General features: G+C 36.8%; 1 protein-coding gene across 3 annotated transcripts in view; it reads right to left on the bottom strand.

The window, feature by feature from the left end:
• SEPT7 (septin 7) overlaps positions 1-19,816 on the bottom strand; it is a 77,143-nt gene that overhangs the window by 10,813 nt on the left and 46,514 nt on the right. For all 3 annotated transcript variants that reach the window (XM_027675672.1, XM_027675674.1, XM_027675673.1), the window contains exons 4-10: positions 15,545-15,651; positions 9,410-9,510; positions 8,664-8,798; positions 5,573-5,690; positions 3,770-3,862; positions 2,496-2,592; positions 412-463 (exon numbers count right to left, since the gene is read on the bottom strand). In XM_027675672.1, coding sequence (XP_027531473.1) covers positions 412-463; positions 2,496-2,592; positions 3,770-3,862; positions 5,573-5,690; positions 8,664-8,798; positions 9,410-9,510; positions 15,545-15,651 — 703 coding nt within the window. The remainder of the gene's footprint in view (positions 1-411; positions 464-2,495; positions 2,593-3,769; positions 3,863-5,572; positions 5,691-8,663; positions 8,799-9,409; positions 9,511-15,544; positions 15,652-19,816) is intronic.

The raw sequence follows: 19,816 nt of genomic DNA, 5'->3' as shown, positions 1-19,816 counted from the left end.
TAGTGAACTGGTGTGAGTATAGGACTTGGCACCTAACACAATGAAGCACAGGCAGTCTTGCTGTAGACAACTGCAGCACTGCAAATATTTTGAAAAATGCCTACAAGTAAGTACACATCACTACAACTGAGCACACATCAGCACTAACAGACAACACAGCTTCCTATAGTTTATCACAGTTTTCAAGAACAAGCAATCACAAAGTAAAGAGAACTATTACAAAAAAAGAAAATCCTTACCAACACTACTGCTTGCAAATATATCGATACACATCGATAAAGTGTAAGATACTGTTTACAGTTAAAAATACGGGGATTAACATGAACTATCTCAAATCCTTTTTTCTCCAATATGACTTCCCAAGCTCTCAGACATACCAGACAATGTTAATGTTACCTGTAAGTTACTTACCTTATCAACATGTTCCTCAGAATTGTGAAGTCACAGTGTTCACCATTTTCAACTGCAAAAAAAAGTAAACTTTTGTTGAGATGCCAACCAAAATATGTGCCTTACAGAGGTAAGATGTCATCCATCTACATGCATTCCAACAACAGATTACTTCCAGCCTTTCCTTACTGAAAAAACGTGTTAACAGTATCTTACTAGAGAATTCCTATGCTCCCCTGAGCCACACTGACAAACTGTACTCTGAGTCAGTACAGCAGAATAAGCTACCACAACAGAAACACAGTTTTGTCAGTTTAACTTTTTGATCCCTTGGAGGCACTGCCAGCACAGTTGTTTAAGGATCCAACACTAACGTAGACCCCAGTCTAGGTCCAGCTATATCCAAAACCCTTTAAAAGACAGACTTAATGCAATCTATTTCCCCCTTCCCCACTAAATGAGTTGCAGAAGTCTTCATTTTAATTTTTATGTGGATTTAGTTCTTTATTAACTAAGGAAAGGAAGGTTGTGTATTTAATTTGATGCACCTACCTACACATCAAGAGAGAACGGGCAGCTGTCATTAGATGCCACCTATTCCACTGTGCCTATCACCCTATTAATGTAGAAGAGGCTGATTCTGAGTGGCATTTCCCTGATAGATAATGAAATGACACTGGGGAAAAATGCGCACCCCCAGAACTCTCTGGTGTGTGCAGACAGAGAAGGCAACATAGAAAAGCGCACACAAAAGAAATGCACAAGGCAGGTTTCCAATGTGTCCCTGAAGTAAAGACATACATTTTCGCGGGAAGGAAGGGAAAAAACAGGAAGAAGGAATTCAAATAGCCCAGGTAAGTTCAGTGAATCCTACAGAAAAGTGCAGAACATAGACTCTGTGTGTGTTTGTCCTGTATCTGCACTCCTGCATTATTTCATTCCATGGTTTTACAGACTGGTAAATTCCACTCAGATAGTAAATGAAGTCATACTTCCAAAAAAGCATCATTTCTGAGTGTTCTGTCCTTGGCTGACAGACTGAAAGCCACTTAAAGAGGTTGCTTTTAGTTAGGCTAGCTCTTCCCTTCACAAAGTTGTACAATCATGAACAGGAATCCTTTAACAGATTTGTTTTAAAATAAAGAAAAGCAGCACCATTTTGTACATCTCCAAATGGCAACGCAAGAGCCTTAAATAAAGCTTGATCCTCTCTGGCGCAGCTGGTTTTTACTTTCTGCCAAACCTCATTTCCTGCCAGACATGCACTTCAAAGTGTTACAGCATTTCTCTTTAAAGTATTGGTCCACACACTGCTTGTTGGTTGGGGGTTTTTTTGTCTATTTTACACTGCATCCAATTTATAGTCCATTGCCCTTGGAAGGCAGAAATAATGAGGAAAAGAAAAATATTCTCTTTATTCAATACATGCACATCACAAGGAAAAAATTCAGCGATCATGGAGAAGCAGTTTAATAGTGATTGTTTCACTGCAGAGCATGGTGCAAGTCTTGCTGTTAGAAATATGTGAATGGCATTAAAGCACAAGAAATGGTTGCCAGAAGAACATGCAGTTATCTTCAAGTCTCTATAGCAGTAGAAAGTAAGTTCTAAATAAATTTTAAAAAAAAAGTATTCTATTCATTACCAGGGACCTTCCCCAGCAATTAAGACTCAGATGTTTTGGGAAAAAACCAAATTCTTCCAGAAACTTTAAACTGAACTTATGATAAAGGAGCTGGTCAAATTAATATTTATAATGTGTATCCTCTACAAAGAAAAATCTAAGGAATACATATATTTTATACGAAAAAAATTAATGTGAGAAAGCTAGAAAACAGTTGTAATTTAAGTCACATCATTACCTGCCGTAAGTCACTACAGGTTTTACAACTACTCACTGAGGCTTCAACAGGTATCTGCTTGCAAAGTTACGTATTGCTGAAACCTTTACTTTGTTCCAGTATTATCAGAATAACAAAATGGTATATTCAGTAAATTTCCAGATCAAATAACATTCAAATTAAGCATTTCAAACATTTCAAATATAGACTAATGGCTAATAAATTTTAAATGGATTAAAAAAAAAAATCACAAGAAAGCCTTACCTTCTGCAACACCCCATGGGTACTGCCTTCCTCTAACTCTCTTGCCATTGACTTCAATGATCGTATTACTACCTACCACAGCAAGAGGTAAACGGTCCTACAAGATAAAGTATGACTTTTACTGCCAAAAGATACTGAAAGCATGCCCATGTTATAGCTTGGGGCTATAACACTGCTGTGCAGCTAACCCCAAGTGCAAGAATAGTGATGTTTACTGATCTCTGCCTAGTTTAATGACTTATATATACACACACCCCCTTCTAAATTCCTTATACTGTTGTATTCTGTAAATCTAGTTAAGAAACAGACATTAACGTTACTTAGTAAGCTAAGCAACAGGCAAACCATTTCCTATTTACTTAATCGCACAGTTAATTATTTACCAATTCATATTCCCACTGGCTACAAGGACTGTTACTTTGGCTGGATCTTATATCCAGTTTTCAAAGGTTTGGCAAAGAACTACTTCAAGTTCTTGTTTTCAGTTGAACCGAGAATGCCTCCAGTGTATCAAGCAACAAAGGAGCCAAGAGCAGCTTCAAGTGGCTGAAAGGAACAGAGTACAAAGCTAAGTATTTCAGACTTTTGTCTTTGCTTTTATTCTGCTCTTCTCCTCTAGGCTTAGTCCCAGGACATCTTCCATTTGTGATATTTGTGTTTATCTATCCTAGGTGATTCCCACAGTAACAAAAAAACTTAAAAGCTCTTGCAGGCTGTTAAAAGCTACTGAACAAACAGAAGCAAGGCTCAAGAAACATATACAACATGGACTCCGACATAAAAGAACAAACCAAAAACATGAGTAAACTAAGAAGAAGCCTGTCAACAGCCTGACAGTCCTTTTGATTTTCTTTAGTCATTCATCTCCATTAAGGTTTCAGTATATCAATCATCCAGACAACTATTAGATGAAATGCACATACTCTATGCCACTGCACACCTCTGTCTGAAAGACAACCCTGGTCTCCTTCAAAGCTCAGAACCAAAAACAAGTGGTAGGTGGATAAAAGTCAAATAGTCATGAAATTAAAAAAGTGATCTTTTAGAGTTCATTAAATGAGCTCTCATTCTGAATTTTAGCCAAAGGACTTAGACAGATGACTTAATAGTATCATTCATTGCCCCTGCCGAGGAACAGTGACACTTAGGACAGCTTTGCATTTGATTTCTATCTCCTACACATATCGGTGGGCTCTTCATTAATGACAGAATGCTTTTCACACTCAACCCCCCTTGCCACTCCATAAGCAGTTTTTCAAAAGAAAATTAATTACCTTTATCTTTTTAACAATTTTATTTTCTTCTTCATCATCTGTTTCCGGAAATTCATATATTTTAATTTTGTGTTCTTGGATTTCTTTCATTATCTAAAAAGAAAAGTGTTATCTGTTTGAGAAATTCATACTCTGTAGTAACTCGATATTTCTTGCTGCAATCTGATTCTCCCTCCTTATGTCTGATATGTAAGATCCTTGCATATTAAGATGACTAAGTTACATCACAAAACTTGCACATATTTAACACCATCAGGTGACTCCAATGGGTTATTAGTATGACCATCTCTTAAGCCAGGGGGAAGACAGGATCAGAGTCAGTGCCTCACAGCTAACAGAATATTATCCACCAATACAAGACAGCAAAAATTAATATTAGTTTTCTATGATGGCACAAACAACAGATTTACCCTAATGGAAATTCTGCCTGAATGTGCAAAAACTAATACAACCCTACTTAAGTTCTCAGACTAGTCTCGCAATTGAGTCCCTTCAAAATATAAAATATTTGAATAGATAACTGCAGGCACATTTGACCCCTTTGAGTTCCCACAATAGCTACTCCTGTCACTCCTATTCTTTCCTGTTTCTAACACACCTGAGCATCAGTTGCTTGAAGCAGGATCACCTGCCTCTTTTAATAGAGCTTATGACTGATGGACTGACTCTAGCAGTTAGTTGTGTTGAAAAACATTTGCAAGCATTAACAAAAATTTAATAAAAACTGACAGCATCATCAAAAAAGTGACCATACTGTTTTGCTGCTTCATTTCTCTGAAGGGTATTTTTAAAAACAAGATGATTAGTTTTCCAGAATTTTAGAACGGAAAAACATTAGACCATTTAGTTGACAGCTGCACTGCAAAGCCCTGGGGAATATTTCTGGTTCATGAGTTTGCAGTCTTATAAGAACATAAGTATCCAATTCGTGCAAGGACTTATTTTCAAAGTTTGATTTGGGAAAGTTTCCCCTATTTAACCTCAACTTATGATAAAGCTGCTTACATATTTAGAAATATTCTGTGTTCCACCATTTTTTCCTTTCATTTTGTCCTCTGATTTTTAGAGTTTTGCACACAACACCTCAATGACATCTTTTCAGAACCTGTGTTCTAAACTAGGACTGGACAGAGTTCAATAAAACTTCCTGTCTTGTCTTGTCCTGTTCTGGGTCCTCCTCATCCTCTTCATACAATACTAAAAAGCTTAAATCTACTTCTACTCTGATCATGTAGCTGAAAATAAAACATAAGCCACTTGCAGACACTGATGCCAAATACATTCTACAAATACAAAGACACTACATCAGTTGTATCAATGTTACAATTATCTCACCATCTTTAAAATGCATTACCACAGCCCAAGACTGAGTAGGTATACTGATTCTCATCTAATACCTGAGGTCTCTTTAATAAATACAGTGCATCAACATGAAAGTGAATACCACAACACAATTAATAATACTCTCACATTCTTAAATACCTTTTTTTTTAAAACACACAACTTCTGTTAGGTACCTAACTCTTGAAAGCTCCTTTCCTTCCTTACTGATTTTTATCTCAGCAGTGAATTATTTCACTTGCCAAGAAACATACTACACTTGAAACCTCTTGCCCTGAGGACAAAAACAAGATTATTTCACCAAGAATTATAATTAAATCTAGAGATATAAATTACTTAGCTTTGCTGTCTCAGGTCATTGCTTTAGGGTTTAAACTTTTCATGTAGGTTACATCTCACCATTTCTATAGGGATCAACTTAATAAATTATCCTATGTTGTAAATATTAATTTTTCAACTCACCTGTTTTTTAAACTGTTGGCATTCCTCAGGTGTAAGTGTATCTGCTTTGGCAATAAGTGGAATGATATTCACTTTTTCATGCAGGCGCTTCATAAACTCTATATCCAAAGGCTTAAGTCTGAAAAACAGCATTAGAGCTTTGCTATTTTTTATTAATTAAACAAGAATTTACAAATGATGAGATTTGTCCTGACAACTATTCTTGAAACACTGATTTATGAGTGACAGATGACTGAATGAAAGTCAAAAGGCTACCTGCAACTACTACAGGAAATCCCCTAAATTGTATCATACCAGAGGAATAAGTAATATGTTAATACTACTAGTAGTCATGAGACTTCTGCTAGCTGAAATTACACTCATTTAAGCAAGTGATAAGACCTCTCCTATGAAAGTAGTAAAGTTCCTGTCATTAGCCAGAAGATAATCCCATTTAAAGCCTGACTGATAAGAGTTTACAGCTGCGAATTATGCTCTGAAAGTCATGTTTATTACTGTGTTTCCTCTTGAGAGTGGGCTGGGAGATTTATTTTTTTTTTAGATCTTAGATTGCTGAAGACAATAACTTCTGTGGCCTGTGCACAAATGAAGTAGAAACATCTCATCTCTAAATTGTTATGTAAAACAAAAAGACAATTATTAAGGTGGATGACAATAACATAAAAACTAAAACAACCATCGTATGGGTATTGAGCAGGTGCGTGACAGCATGTTCACCATCCATGTGAATCAAAGTGGTCAATATTTCCTGCTTGCTGAAGTAAAGCCAGAGAGTTTTTGACGCATTAATACTTCAGAATTATAGCAAGTTTAGTTGGGCTTAAAGGATTCACTTAAAGGATTTAACAAGATTATTTCTCATATAAAATAAATTAGTATTAGGAACATTAAAACTATATTCATTTGGTACTCAAATTTAGCTGCTTCTCCAAACCATATAAAAATGAATAAAGAAAATGTTGAAGAACACATACTTAATTTCATTTTAACATTTTCTACCTGCCACTTAATTTCCCGAATTCTCAACACGTTTCCATTAAATAGCCAATGCTAATGGCATGTCTAGATTATGAGTGCTTTTTTGATTATCCACTCCCCTTCATATCCTTCCTTTCCCACTACTTTCTTCAAAAAAAAATAATCACAGAATATTGTGAGCTGGAAAAAGCTACCTAGGGCAGCAACACCAGGTTGAAGGGCAGCTGCAAAGCAGAATCTTTCAAAACAAAAATGCTCACCTCAAGGACTTGAGTTTACAGTGGAGACTGAGCAGTAAGGCTTTACATAAAGATTCCAGAATTGCAGAAAGATGGTGCAATTCATTATCACCCCATTCACTTACCTGGAATGCTCCCCCTGCCCCTCCCCTCTCTCCTCCTGCTCCCACACAAACTAACTCATCAGTTCAGATGTTTATGGGGATACCAGCTAAAAACAGTGGGATGCATTAAATGGGAGGACTTAATCTGTCAATTTTTTTAATTTCTAAATTATAACAAGAGGGCTTTTACAAATGTATTAAGTCATAAGGGTGAGCAGAAGTAAGTTCACCTACAAATGCTTTAATTTGGTGTAAGTATAGTCATGCTTCAAGAGTGAAGAGGACACTACTTGACAGGTTACATGCGCTGCTGTCTGCACAGGAAACAGGAACAAAGACTGCATGACCACAAAAACCAGGTAGGAAGTGAGCTATGTCCTTTCAGAGAGGGGAATATCTTAAAAGAGGAAATGAATGGTAACAGCAGTACCAATTTTCTCTATTACTTTTCTTACTTACATGACAATTCTAAGCATTTATTCCAGTAATTGAAAAACACTATGCAAACCTAGCACAACTTCACACTTTTTCCCCCCAAGAATGACACGAAATACCTGTGCAAGGAATATGCTTTTACAGCTTTTAGCCTCACAAATTTAGTTACCAAACCTTAGCTTATTGGAAACATTATCTTTCTTTTTCCTTAAGAATAATTTGTACCTCCCACTGATTTAGAAAATTCTAATGGATAAAGGGGGGTATGGGGTTAAGAGAATTGTTTGCAGAATCTGAAAGTTAGCTCAAAAATGATTTACTAGCACAAGAAAAGGATCATCATCCCTTTATTTAAATTATATTTAGAATTGATGTGCATGTTGAGCAAAACTGACATTACAAACATGCATGTTGAACAACAACAAAATATTTAATAAAAGTAAGTCTAAATAAGAAAAACTCCCTCTAATACTTCTTTCCAAATTTGGAAGTCTCTGTCCAGTTCAAAATTATTAGACCCATATCAATGCTAGCTACAGAAGCTAAGTGTAATAGTTAGCAATTTTCACTGCCTGAGGAATATGCTTCAAAATTCCTTCATCATTCCCTTCAACAAGTTTTACTACCTTTGACCCATACAATAAAATAGGCTACTTATCCTCTCCTTCTAGTTTTGAAGTATAACTTAAGAGTCTCTGATCAATTTAATCAGTTATAATGCTATGATAAAATGCTAGGCAACTAATTTCAGATATAGTCAATCTGTATCTAATACATCCTAGAAATGCAGTTCTCCCCTCTACCACTAGATAGAAGTCTGATCAAGTTAAAAACTAAGCAGGGGTGCAAGATCACACAGTAATTGAAAGAAATCAGAATGCCTGTACTGGAATTGTCACTAGACAAAATATTACGTGCCAGGTGAATTAAAGTATGCTTACAACGATCTATGAAATTTCCCATCTTCAATTTATCATTCAAATTCAAAGGGAGGCAGGAAGAACAGAAAGGAAAAATCCCATTGCTTGAACTGTGAATCAGTTTCTCCTTCTAATGTGATCAAAAGACATATAGATCGCAAACAGACCTGGCACTTGTGAACGTCTATGTATTTTTAGCTGTTAGAATTCTATTTTTCTTGCTGTGTAAATAATGTGCAATCATGTTTTCTGGTGTTTGGCTTGCTAATGTTTGACAAGCCAAAGCAAGCTCATATTTGAAAATAAGCACGATTTGCAGACCATTAAGAAAATCCTGTTTGGAACTTTACATAACTAAGACCGACAAATTTGTATATTTATCTGAGGTAAGAGACAGAAATACAGTAATACAAACCCATGTCCTGAAGGAGCAATGAAGTATAAACAACACTGCACTCTATTATCTGGCATCTGCCGCCTGTTCACTCGAGATTCTGCATTCAGGTAGTCCTCAAACTTACTGTCAATGTAGTCGATAACTGGCTGCCAGCTGTAGAGGTTACATGAATAAAAATCAGTAAGTTACATTATTTATGTAAAGAAAAAAAAATGTCTTGGCAGATGTTCACAATTTCCCCATGGGTTGGCTTTTTCCTGTTGTTGTTTTGATTTTGGTTTGTTTTTTTTTTAAATTAGGATACTTCAACACTGCACTTTAAGAGACCAGCTCCTCAACACAAAACTGAGTTACAAAGCTCTGAAGACAAAGTGTGAGTTCACTGAAAAATCCCTTCAAACACAATCCCCTTCATTGTAATAGCATTAAACAGAATACTTAAGAACAGTAGCCAAAGGAATATGCTTCACTGATCACATCTTATGATGACACAGAAATCAGTTCTGCACACTGCACGTGTGGATAAAGAGCCTAATGCATCATCCAGTTTAAAGGGAAAAGCTCACAGTATTTCACTCAAGTTATAAAGGTACTTGGAATTAGAGTAGTTAAAACTTTTCAGCTAACTGAAAGTTTAAAAGTGTTAATATTTTAACTGAATGTTGAAGCCTGCATTTAAAAATATGTCACAACGTATTATATCTCACACATATACAAAATGCAATTCAGAATTATCGTCAGAGAACATACAAAGAATTTCTTACCAATTACTATTATCCACAGCATCTCCAAATCCTGGTGTGTCAACTATTGTGAGTAGTAACTGAACACCACCCTCTTTGATTAAAACTTTTGACTGTTCAACCTGTAAAATGAATAAGGTAAGATTAAAGTTTTAGCAATTTAGTCACCTATCTGAAACACTGGGAGAAGCATTCAATGAAAAAGAAGTCTGGCAAAGAATTGCTGACTCTTCTGCTTCAGAGGCATACTGGGTCTGTGTTTTGCTTATAAAATCCCAATATTTTTATAATAATTATTTTTTAAAAGAAAAAGGTCATTATTTAAATAAAGTCAGTGAACCCTCTAAGTATGTAGGATATCTCAGTATCTTAATTCCTGATTAAACAGGAAAAACCTTAACCAGGCATTAAACGTGATGAAATTGCCAACTTCAGTCACTTCTAAGAAAATTACATTTTCAAAAGTGATCCTCCCTAAGCACCTTAGACACTACATTTCTAGTCCTGTTAATGTATTTTTAAGAATACATTTATTCTTCAGCTAGCATAATGTTGGGAATGGAACAATTTAAAGTAATGGTTTCTTGTTACAAACAGATTGATATTGGAAAGTAATACAATCTAGCTGCAATCTGCTGAACTAGACCTCATGTGACCATAATGGATTGGGTTCCTGTGAGCCCAGGTCACTGATGGAAACCTGGCTCAGAAGTCAACTGCATCAGCACAAGGTTGATGCAAGATCTGGGTGTGGGAATTCATGCCTCCAGTTGTGACCACCCATCTGCAGCACAGCTCAGTCACCTTGCAATAAGCACATCAAACAGATTAAGCATGTCATGACAGAAAAAATCTAGGCTAAACAGCACATGGACTGCTACCGCCTTCCTACTAATATCTCAGTAATTATTGATAATGCCAACGTCAGGTGTATTTGCCTGAGAAAGTGCTGTATCGCTGTTGTAACAGTCAGTGATACACAGCAGTAAGAAATTACAAACTCACGTTATCATGTTGGCTTCTTTCCAATTGCTCACACATTTAATCATTGTTTTTTCCCCTGATACTAAAGCAATTTCTATTAAATCACTAGTGACACTGTTTTCTAGATATGGATTCAAGAAATCAACTGTGAGCCATCTGTCCAGAGCCACGCATGAGTTGGCACACAGTGATGACACCTTGGTGCTCATTGCTTAACATTTCTTAAGTCTCCCAAACCCTAATGGGGAAGAGGAAAAAAAAAGTTCTATTTAACTGGATGAACACCTGCAAGAACATTCACTAAGGAACTTTCAGAAAGAGTGGCAACTTGGATAATAAATCCTATCTGGATAGTCTCTTGACCAGTTCAAGATTTGAGAGAGATCCTATCAATGCTAGTTTAGCTCTTCCACATCCCTCATTGTCATATAATTGAAACAGACTCACAGCCACACCTGCATATTATTGCAAACACGCTGCAATCGCTGCTTATGTGATGCAATGTAAATCCACAAGATAAAGTGACACCCTGCAGAAAGTCAAACTAAATCCCTCTTGCCCAAGCAAAACACTGAGTCTAATTCAGACGAGAATATACACAAACACAGAAAACAGTACCTAACTGCAAAGAAGGCTTCATATTTAATCTCTAAGTATGCAGGATGCTATTTTTAACTATTCATCAGTAGGGATCCTACCCAAGTCAGATCAATCCCTTCCAATGTTAGTTCTCAAAAAACTGACACAGCTACACTATGGCTGCCTACAGCAACCAATCATCATGAGCTGGCTCCTCACATAACAAAAAGACAGGAAAAAAAATATCAGTAAGGCAGATACAGGAAACAAGTCCCCAACACTGGGCTTCCAGAATGCTAGTCACAGAAGAATCCAGGCTGGGCTGGACTTCAAGGCCACCCAATTCAAGCTCCTACCTGAGCAGGCCTTATTGCAGGTTAGGAAGGTGTAAAAAAAACCCAACCAACCAAACAAAAAAACCCCCCATGCACACAGCATCCTAAGACACCACCAAGTTACTCTTTCACAACTCTTATCCTTCTAAAAGCATACAGTTCAGAGCCATGAGAACCTAGGTATACATGCAGTGCTTTCAAAACTTATGTTTTAATCGTGATGAGTGTATTTCCCCCCTCCTCAAGAGTTCTATAGAGAAATTTTATTGTACACAGTCAATGCCAGAACTCAAGACAGTAATCCCCAGCCATAGTCAACTCAGCCAAGAGTTTACTACTCACAAGCTTTAGCACACAAGGAGATTAACTTCTAATTCCTTGCATTCTTTTTGCTATCTTGTATATAGTAACCACATAGCCCTCCTATCACCAAGCTCTCTGAAAGTATAAGAAATCCAAAACACTTGTAAAATACTAGAGATGATAATGTTAACAGATGTATTCTTGCCAAGCACTACAAGGTATCGACTTTATTCTCCAGCCCAAAAATTCCCAGCAAGAACCATTAAATTATTATGCACTCATGAAGGAATGCTTTTCAGAAGAAGCAATTAATAAAATATTATCTTGAACCTATGTTTATAAAAAACTAAAACAAAGGTCAAGATATCCTCAGAAAAGCCACACCAAACATTTTCCCTGATTCTGTATGCTTGTAAAATATGTGTGGCTGAATTTGTGAAACCACCTTCTGACAAATGGCCTACAGTAACAATCTCTGCAGGCAGTGCTAATACCTCACTGGGTGGTGAGGATTTACATTTTTTCTTACTTTTCATAAGTTCATGTAGGTATCTTGCTATCAGAGTAGGGTTTTAAAAAACCTATGGAACAAGAAGCATGAGCTCATCAAATTAAATGTCCTGTGCTTGTGCTGTGGACAATCAGACCAAATCCACCATACACTTTAAATGGTAAGTTCTGCTAGTAGGAGACAGTAGATAAAGAACCTGCCATAAAGCCTCTGCAAAGTTGCATTTTTCTAACCCAAATGAATGTACCCATATATGGTCAAAGGCACAGAAAGCAGAAACATCTGGAAAAGATCCAAAAAATCACTGTAAACTAGTGTAATTCTCAGTTAAAGTATCCAAATGCATCCTATCATCTGATTTACAAGTATTCCCAAGAGATTCATGGAAAACATTAGTTCAAGTCTTGGAATTTAAAACTTTTTAAGAAAAGTCTCCTCCAAACAGCCATTTTCCCATGCACTCCAGTCAATTGGGTCACACGGGTCTCCTTGGCAGTTACTACACAGCATTCATGACCTGATGTTTGTTAGAGCTCAACTGCTTTTTACCATACTCCACTTAAGACAGTCAAATAACGATCAGAGAAAACATATTTCATATCCCTTCATTTCTGAGTAAGTTTTCTTTGAATTCATTTGACTTCAAATTACTTACTTTTAACTGTTTTTCTGTGTTTTCCATGAAATTAATATGAAGGACCTGCCTCAGAAAACAACTTCAAACTGCAATTGGCTTTCCAGTCCAAACCACAGCTCATATTTATTAAGGAGAGAGCCTCTTATACAATTCCTGGTCAATAAGTTATTCCCACCATATAAGAGCAGGTGATTATTACAACGAAGGTTTGAGGATGCTCTGGTGGCCTGTCTCATCTATACTCTACAAAATCCTTTCAATCCTCAACTTAAAAAGGTTTTCACTGGCAAAGAGTTCAAATCCAATGGATCCAAACAGCAGCTCCAACTGTTTTTTCTTTGATTTAATTTGACTGGAAACATCTCCATATCATACACATAGTTACTAGCACACACAATTTTCAAGGTTGTAGGGGGAAACAATTTTATCCCCACTTAAACATTTGACCCTGAAATAAGATAGTTTCAGTTTCCTTCTTAAAATACTACACTTAATGATTTTTCATTCATCCTAAATAACTGAAAGCACAGCAATGTTGCACTGCAAGTATACTAAAAAAAATACCTAATAGATAAAATAACCAGTAGTTTCTAAAGGGGAAGATGGTCTTTAAGTGTATTTCATCCCAATCATATTATTTTCTAAGTTATATTAGACCCCAATTCACTACTGAAAATAGTTTTGGCTAGCTCTTGGTCACCCTCAAGCTTTAGCCCAGACAGTGGAAGTATGAAAAAATGCAATGGCTTTTCAATCTGGTCTCTGTTCAAGCCCTTTTCTTTATCCCTTTCCAGTGCCAAAAAAAAAAAAAAAAAAAATCATTAAATGAAGCTTCCTGAAAAGGATGGCGTTTTTTATTCAACCAGTAAATTAATAAAAATCAACCCCCCTCTGAAGGTCAGAATGAACAGATCATCTAACATAACATGCCACTTAACATATGAAAGTACTTAACTCAAATTCCAGAAACTCCACACAGAATTTTATTTTTTTTTTACATTGATGCACCTTTAAGTAAGATGGGAGTGAGTTACCTTTGAAAGATGTCCTGGTTGTTTTCTTTTATCTTCTACTAAATCAATGTGTAATCATCAGTAATGAAATCCCACTACATCTCTCTTCCAACAAAAAAGTCACCCTTCTACTTAGTTTTCCAACAGTCACTGATTATTTCAGTAATAAGCATATTATACCAGAGCTTAACTATTTGCAAACGTCTTCCATCCCTCTTAATATCTCTTTGAACCAAGTACATAAATTCAACCCTGCTAGTTCAAATAATGGTCTGATGCCCCTGCTAAGAAGCTTTTAAGTCCATTTTGTTGCAGTACTATGGTTTTACATTAAACTGATAAAATAGCCTAATAGACATGACTAAAGCTTATAAAGTATTAATATATTGTTAATAGAACTCAGAATGTTCAAAAGCGTTCCTCCAAATGAAAAAAATTATATTCTGCAATGAATGCATTTTGCAACAGTATTCAAGCTTTGATGTTGAGCTAACTGACAAGCAATACCATTTAAACTTCTTAATATAACTAACTTTTTCCTGGTACTGTGGTAATTATTCTGTGTTCTGAGATTGGATTAAAAAAAGTCTTACCCAAAACCCCAGGCGAAAAAAATCCCAGAGGTCCCACAAAACAGTAAGTTCAGTGGATCACAGCGTTGGAGCACAATTATTTGATCCCACTCAATTAAAAAGCACTCTACTTTACAACATCTGTTTAGCACCTTGCCTACCCTCCTAACCCAACACAGGGCTTAATCACTTTATGACAACTCTGTCATTGCCCAGTCACTTCAGCCACAGCTGAGGTGGTCTAAGACTATAATTTTGCAGTTGGAAGAACTCTGTCAAACAACAGCAGCAATGGTGAGCACCCCCAGTCCTCACCTGTACAAAGTTAGATTGTCACAAGCTATCTTCACCAAAATCTTAAACAAGGGCACATCAAGAGATATAAGCAAAGCTCACATATCCTTATTCAGCTGCTCAGCTGTAGAGGCAGAAAATACCCCACTGAAATGCAATGATTTCCTAAACTACCCATAATATTATTATTTCTTAGTATGAGGTAATTGCTATTTTTAATAACCTTTTTATTACACAAAGAGCATGCTCCTTTTCTTGAGACAAAATATAATTGATCAGTAACAAGTTATCACACAAAATGAATGGATCAACTTCAGTTTTCCAATTTTTGACCAAATATTTCAGTTGCATCGCTCACTTGCAGGAACATCTTTGCCTATGTAAGTCTTGTCCTTAAGGTCAGACAGGTTCCCCTTCCCCCAGTCCCTGATATGTTTCAGAATAACAACTTTTAACAGGCATATGAGGTACCACAAAGAATACGGTCTGCAGAAGACTCATGGATACTCGGTCCATGAGGTCCTCGCACTTCAGTCAAATCCTTTAATACAGACAGTCTCTAAAAGCCTGTCTTAAACAGTCAGGGGTTTTAATGCACATCTATCTATTTCTACAGATTTACTCAATATTTTAATTGATAATAAACACTACATTTTCAAACAGGACTGCACACGTATGTGTTTTCTAATGTACAGGCAGCACACAAAGCCCTGCAGAACTCCTGCATTTCAACAGGCCACAAGTTTGAGAACCTGGAAGTTTTGTTGCTAAGATGTACTGAGACACATTGAATATTTCTTAATGGTTCACATCATATCTGGATGTATTTTGAAATATAGGTGCTTATGTAACAACTGTATCTCCTTACATTACTAGATTGCAAATTACATTGTTCAAGCTGTATCTTCCCCCCCCCCCCAAGACATACCTGTACAGTCTTTTTAATTCTGTGTGAAGGACCTGGATACTCTGGGGAATACAGTTCTGTTAAGAATAATGAGTTGATTAATGTTGATTTTCCCAGTCCAGATTCACCTAGAAGAAAACAGAACAGTTTCAGTAAAACCAGGAGTATCACATTAAGTATAAACATTTAGATCTACATTCCAAACACTCTTGAAACACGGCACCTGAAAACATGCACTGCACTCTAAGACTTTGAGAATCTATCATCTTTTCCAATTTCAAAGAAAACCCTTCAAATCCAACTGTCACATTCTATTGACATTAATTTTTCTGATCACATTAAGTACTGAATGCACTTAGCACTTCATTGCTCCCACTACAACACAGAGAGATGATATTACATTAAATTTTGTAAACAAGATGATATGGCCTCTTACCATAATGCCAAAGCAGATTAAGTTATCTCCTTTATTTCAAATATTATTTGACAGTCTTATTGTCAGGGAGGGGAAAAAAGAAGGGGGAAAGGGTGGGAGGCTGGGGGAGGGAGAAAGACAGATTAGTTTGGTCTAACTACTAAACCCACAAGAGATAAAATGAAATTTCAAACTATGTGGTTTGCCTGAGATTTTGGGTTTTGTTGGGGTACAGTAGGGAGAGCGGATTTTGGGTTTTTTCACAATTTGTTCATGAGCAACAATAAGTAACAGCCTTGCTAAAGAATCTGGAGACACTACTGTCATGAAAATCCAAGCAAATACAGTTACAATTCCCATAGCAAAGATTATCCTCCATTTACAGCTCTACAGAGACAAGGTCAGATCAACTACTTATTACAGTATTTTAAAAGACAAGTATTTTGCTTAGTTTCTTACTGTAAAGAAACTACTTCAACACAACAATTCACACTGGCACAAGAACTAAGGAAAAAAAAGTATAAAAACATTACACTTTCTTTCTTTTTAAGTTTCGTATGCAGTCTGTCAGTACATTGACCTAAACAGAAACTGTCAAACAGAACTTTGCTTTTAAACTAACGAATTTGGGGGCTAAGTCCATACTTTCACTGAGGGAGAATGGGCTGCACTGCCCCCACATTGAAAAGAAGAAATCTAACACACTAATTGCTCCATCCCCAACAAATATTGTGTTGATTTAGAGACTAAGAAAGCTTCAAAACTTGTCTTGAGGTAAATGCCCTCGGTTATGGCAAGAGAGTTACAAAATAGAAACCATTTAAAAACCTCAGCAGAGAAGCCCCTGTCTCCACTGTAATAGCTGTCTCCAGTTCATACACAAACTAGCTTATACACATCAAGCCATCTCGATTACAGCAGTGTGGCACAAAGTCTGTGCAGCACCGAACAGAGCAATCTGATTAACTATACTGTAAACGGATTAGCAGCTGATGAAACACTGCAACCAGAGCTCCTGCCGGCTGTCTACGCTATTAGCAGTGCTTGTTCTTCAAACCCCACCCTCTTCGACAGATGAACTAACCCACGCTGAGAGCAGGGGCTTGGCTACAGCAGGAAGATGGGCTGTAGCAGCCAAGGAAAAAGGAGATACTCCTGTTATGGTCTCAAGTTAGCAATGCAGGGAACACTAACCCCAACAGGACAGCTTCATGTAAGCCAGAAGGGACATGCCTGCTGACAAGCATTTCATCACTACCCTACATATTTTGCTCTTTTCTGTGGTCAGATGCATTAGACACTCATGAATTATGCAGTAAACCCAGTGCCTCAAAGGGTCTGGTTGTAAAAGAGATGCCTTTTCTACTCTGCAAGACCTTTAAGGTCAGGGTCAGCTGCAGCCAAGAGGCTTCCCTAAGTTTGCAACAGAAAGAAGCTTCTGAAAAGCACAACTTTATAATCTTAGAGATGCAGTCAGTTTGAAGCTTAACCTTCTCCACATTGCAACCTTGCTCACGACGTACATATCATTCCAGTTAAACTGAAGGGTTTTATTCACCCTACTTAAGGCCTCAAGAAGGTGGCTCTGACTTCACAAGGTACAATTCATATCCTTTCAGTGAACTTTGCTTTTTAAATTGACCATAATCTTGCAAAAGGCTCTCTACAATATTGAAGAAAGATTTGTGCATCAGGTTCTACTTCAGTATAAAAAATAATTGTCCCTTCTCCCTTCTATTAGGGTTATTGCTGATCTTAACATGCTAAAGAATTTTAAGTGGGAAAACATTGAGAACTACTTCTCCTGAAAATCAGTGCTTGTCAAGTTGCTATTGAAATTCAACATATGGAAATAAGATTTTCAGCTTTGAAAGAATGTGATGGAAAATCAGCAGCTTGCCCTAGTTGGCTCCTGCAGTTGTGGTACTCCATACCAAGCAGTCCCTGAACTGCTAAACATTACACCCCAAGAGATTGGGGGTTTGTCCCCCTACTCACCCTCCTCTACCCTGAGGGTTGCAAGGATGTGAAGACACTTTTGAGCTGAAATTAGTGAAAAGACAAGTATGCTAAGGATATGTCTGCACCACTTTGTTCCCAAGGGTGCCCAGTCTCCTAGACACTTCTTCCTATGCTAACTTTAATCAGCCGATGCAGATTATAACACTTTAAACTGCTTAACTGCTACCAGTAATTGAGGCATTAGATGTAAGAGTTTTCATCAATACACCAATCCTAGATGCAGTTGTGCCTTAGAACAACTGTAATAAAAGGCTATAAAATTAAATTAAACAATTGCACTGAAACTGTAGATAAAAAGCAGAACTGGAACATTCAGTATTATACTATGGCGAGTAACGCTGCTTCCACTGTAATAAAACAGGAATTTCTCTGCTGACTACAGTGAAAGCAGAATTAGAGAAACCAAGTGTATCAATTCTAGCAGTGAACAATTCTAGCTGCCTTTTTGGGCATATTGAAATATTCTGAACTTTGCCAGAAATATGGTAAGGAGGAGAAAAAAAAAAATCACACCCAAAACAAATCAAAACAAACAATCACCAACACCCCCCCCCAATCAAACAAACACAAACAGGAAAAAAAAAATCCCCAAACAAACAAAAAAAACACAAACATAACCCTCTGTCCTCCCCACACACAACCTTGCTCAACCCAAATTCCCCTGAAAGGATTCCCTTCTGGAAAGGCTGAGAAATCACCTTCCAGGGATGCAACAGGCTGTGAATATGATTCTCAAAACCAGAAGGGAGAAGGGAAAACAAGTGAAATTTAATTTGCCTTAACATAAATAAAAAAATACACCCCAAATGAAACGCATCTCTCCATTTTCAGTAAACATTTCTGATGAGATTTTGCCCTTTGACCATTGCATGAACTGGCAAAAAGATGCAATGTAATAGAACCTCTTCAGCAGTAATAACTTCTAATCACTCAATGCATCATGTTGCACTTAGATCTAGCTGCCTAATTTAGAGTGAATGATTTTTAGAAACATCCTATGCTGTGTTTTAAAAAGAAAAAAAAGACAAACTTTTATTTTGCAGGGTAATCCTGAATCCAAAAGGTTAATTTTTTTTTGGTGTCCAGGTACTGCTTTTACCTTGCCCTTAATCTCCCACTTAATGTTTCACATAGGCTTCAAGTTCATCTGAATAAATAGTGTTCTTTTTCTTCATTATTTTGTGTCTCATGTTTATCAGCAACTTAGTGTTTCAAAATGTTAACATTTTATCAAGCTGTTTTTATAGTCACATTCAAATACATGGAGCTGGCCACTCATTGGTAGAAACGAGCACGTACATTTGTGAACATACTTCTGTCAGTCTTGTGAAGGAAAATCTTTTGTCAGCCCTTACAGGACTAGCAAAAGTTCCAACCCTTCTCAAATCCATGGATTTCTAAATGGCTGTACAAATACTGGAACTTTGCTTATACACTTAGGTTAACAATTACCTGTTGAGCATTAGCATCTTTATACAGATGGCCCACAGCACATCATTTAAAATTAACCCTGGATAGCAAGATTTCTTCTTCTGTGAACAAAACACCAATCAAGTACTTCTCTTTTTTCCTACACAAATGAGACAAGCTTGCAACAGGAAAAGGGAGATCAAGGAAGAAAAAAAGTAACACCAACACATTCAGTTTCCTCTTTTATGTCTCAAGCATACCTATCTCAAACATATTTCTGGGGATCAAAAGAGACCACTGGCAACCACTAAAACCATGGTTTGCAAACCATGGTAATAGTCTCCAGAATAATACTAAGGCAAGCACATATGGGGAATTAACAATTAAAAAATTGGAACAATGACATGCAATCCACGTAAATGGAGGACAGCAGCGCTCAGGTAAAA

The sequence above is a fragment of the Neopelma chrysocephalum genome, unplaced genomic scaffold (assembly GCF_003984885.1).
Source record: "Neopelma chrysocephalum unplaced genomic scaffold, ASM398488v2 Primary Assembly neopelma1_26, whole genome shotgun sequence".
In the NCBI taxonomy this organism is placed as follows: Eukaryota; Metazoa; Chordata; class Aves; order Passeriformes; family Pipridae; genus Neopelma; species Neopelma chrysocephalum.
The sequence above is the reverse complement of the archived record's forward strand: the minus strand, read 5'-3'. Positions and strand labels throughout refer to the sequence as shown.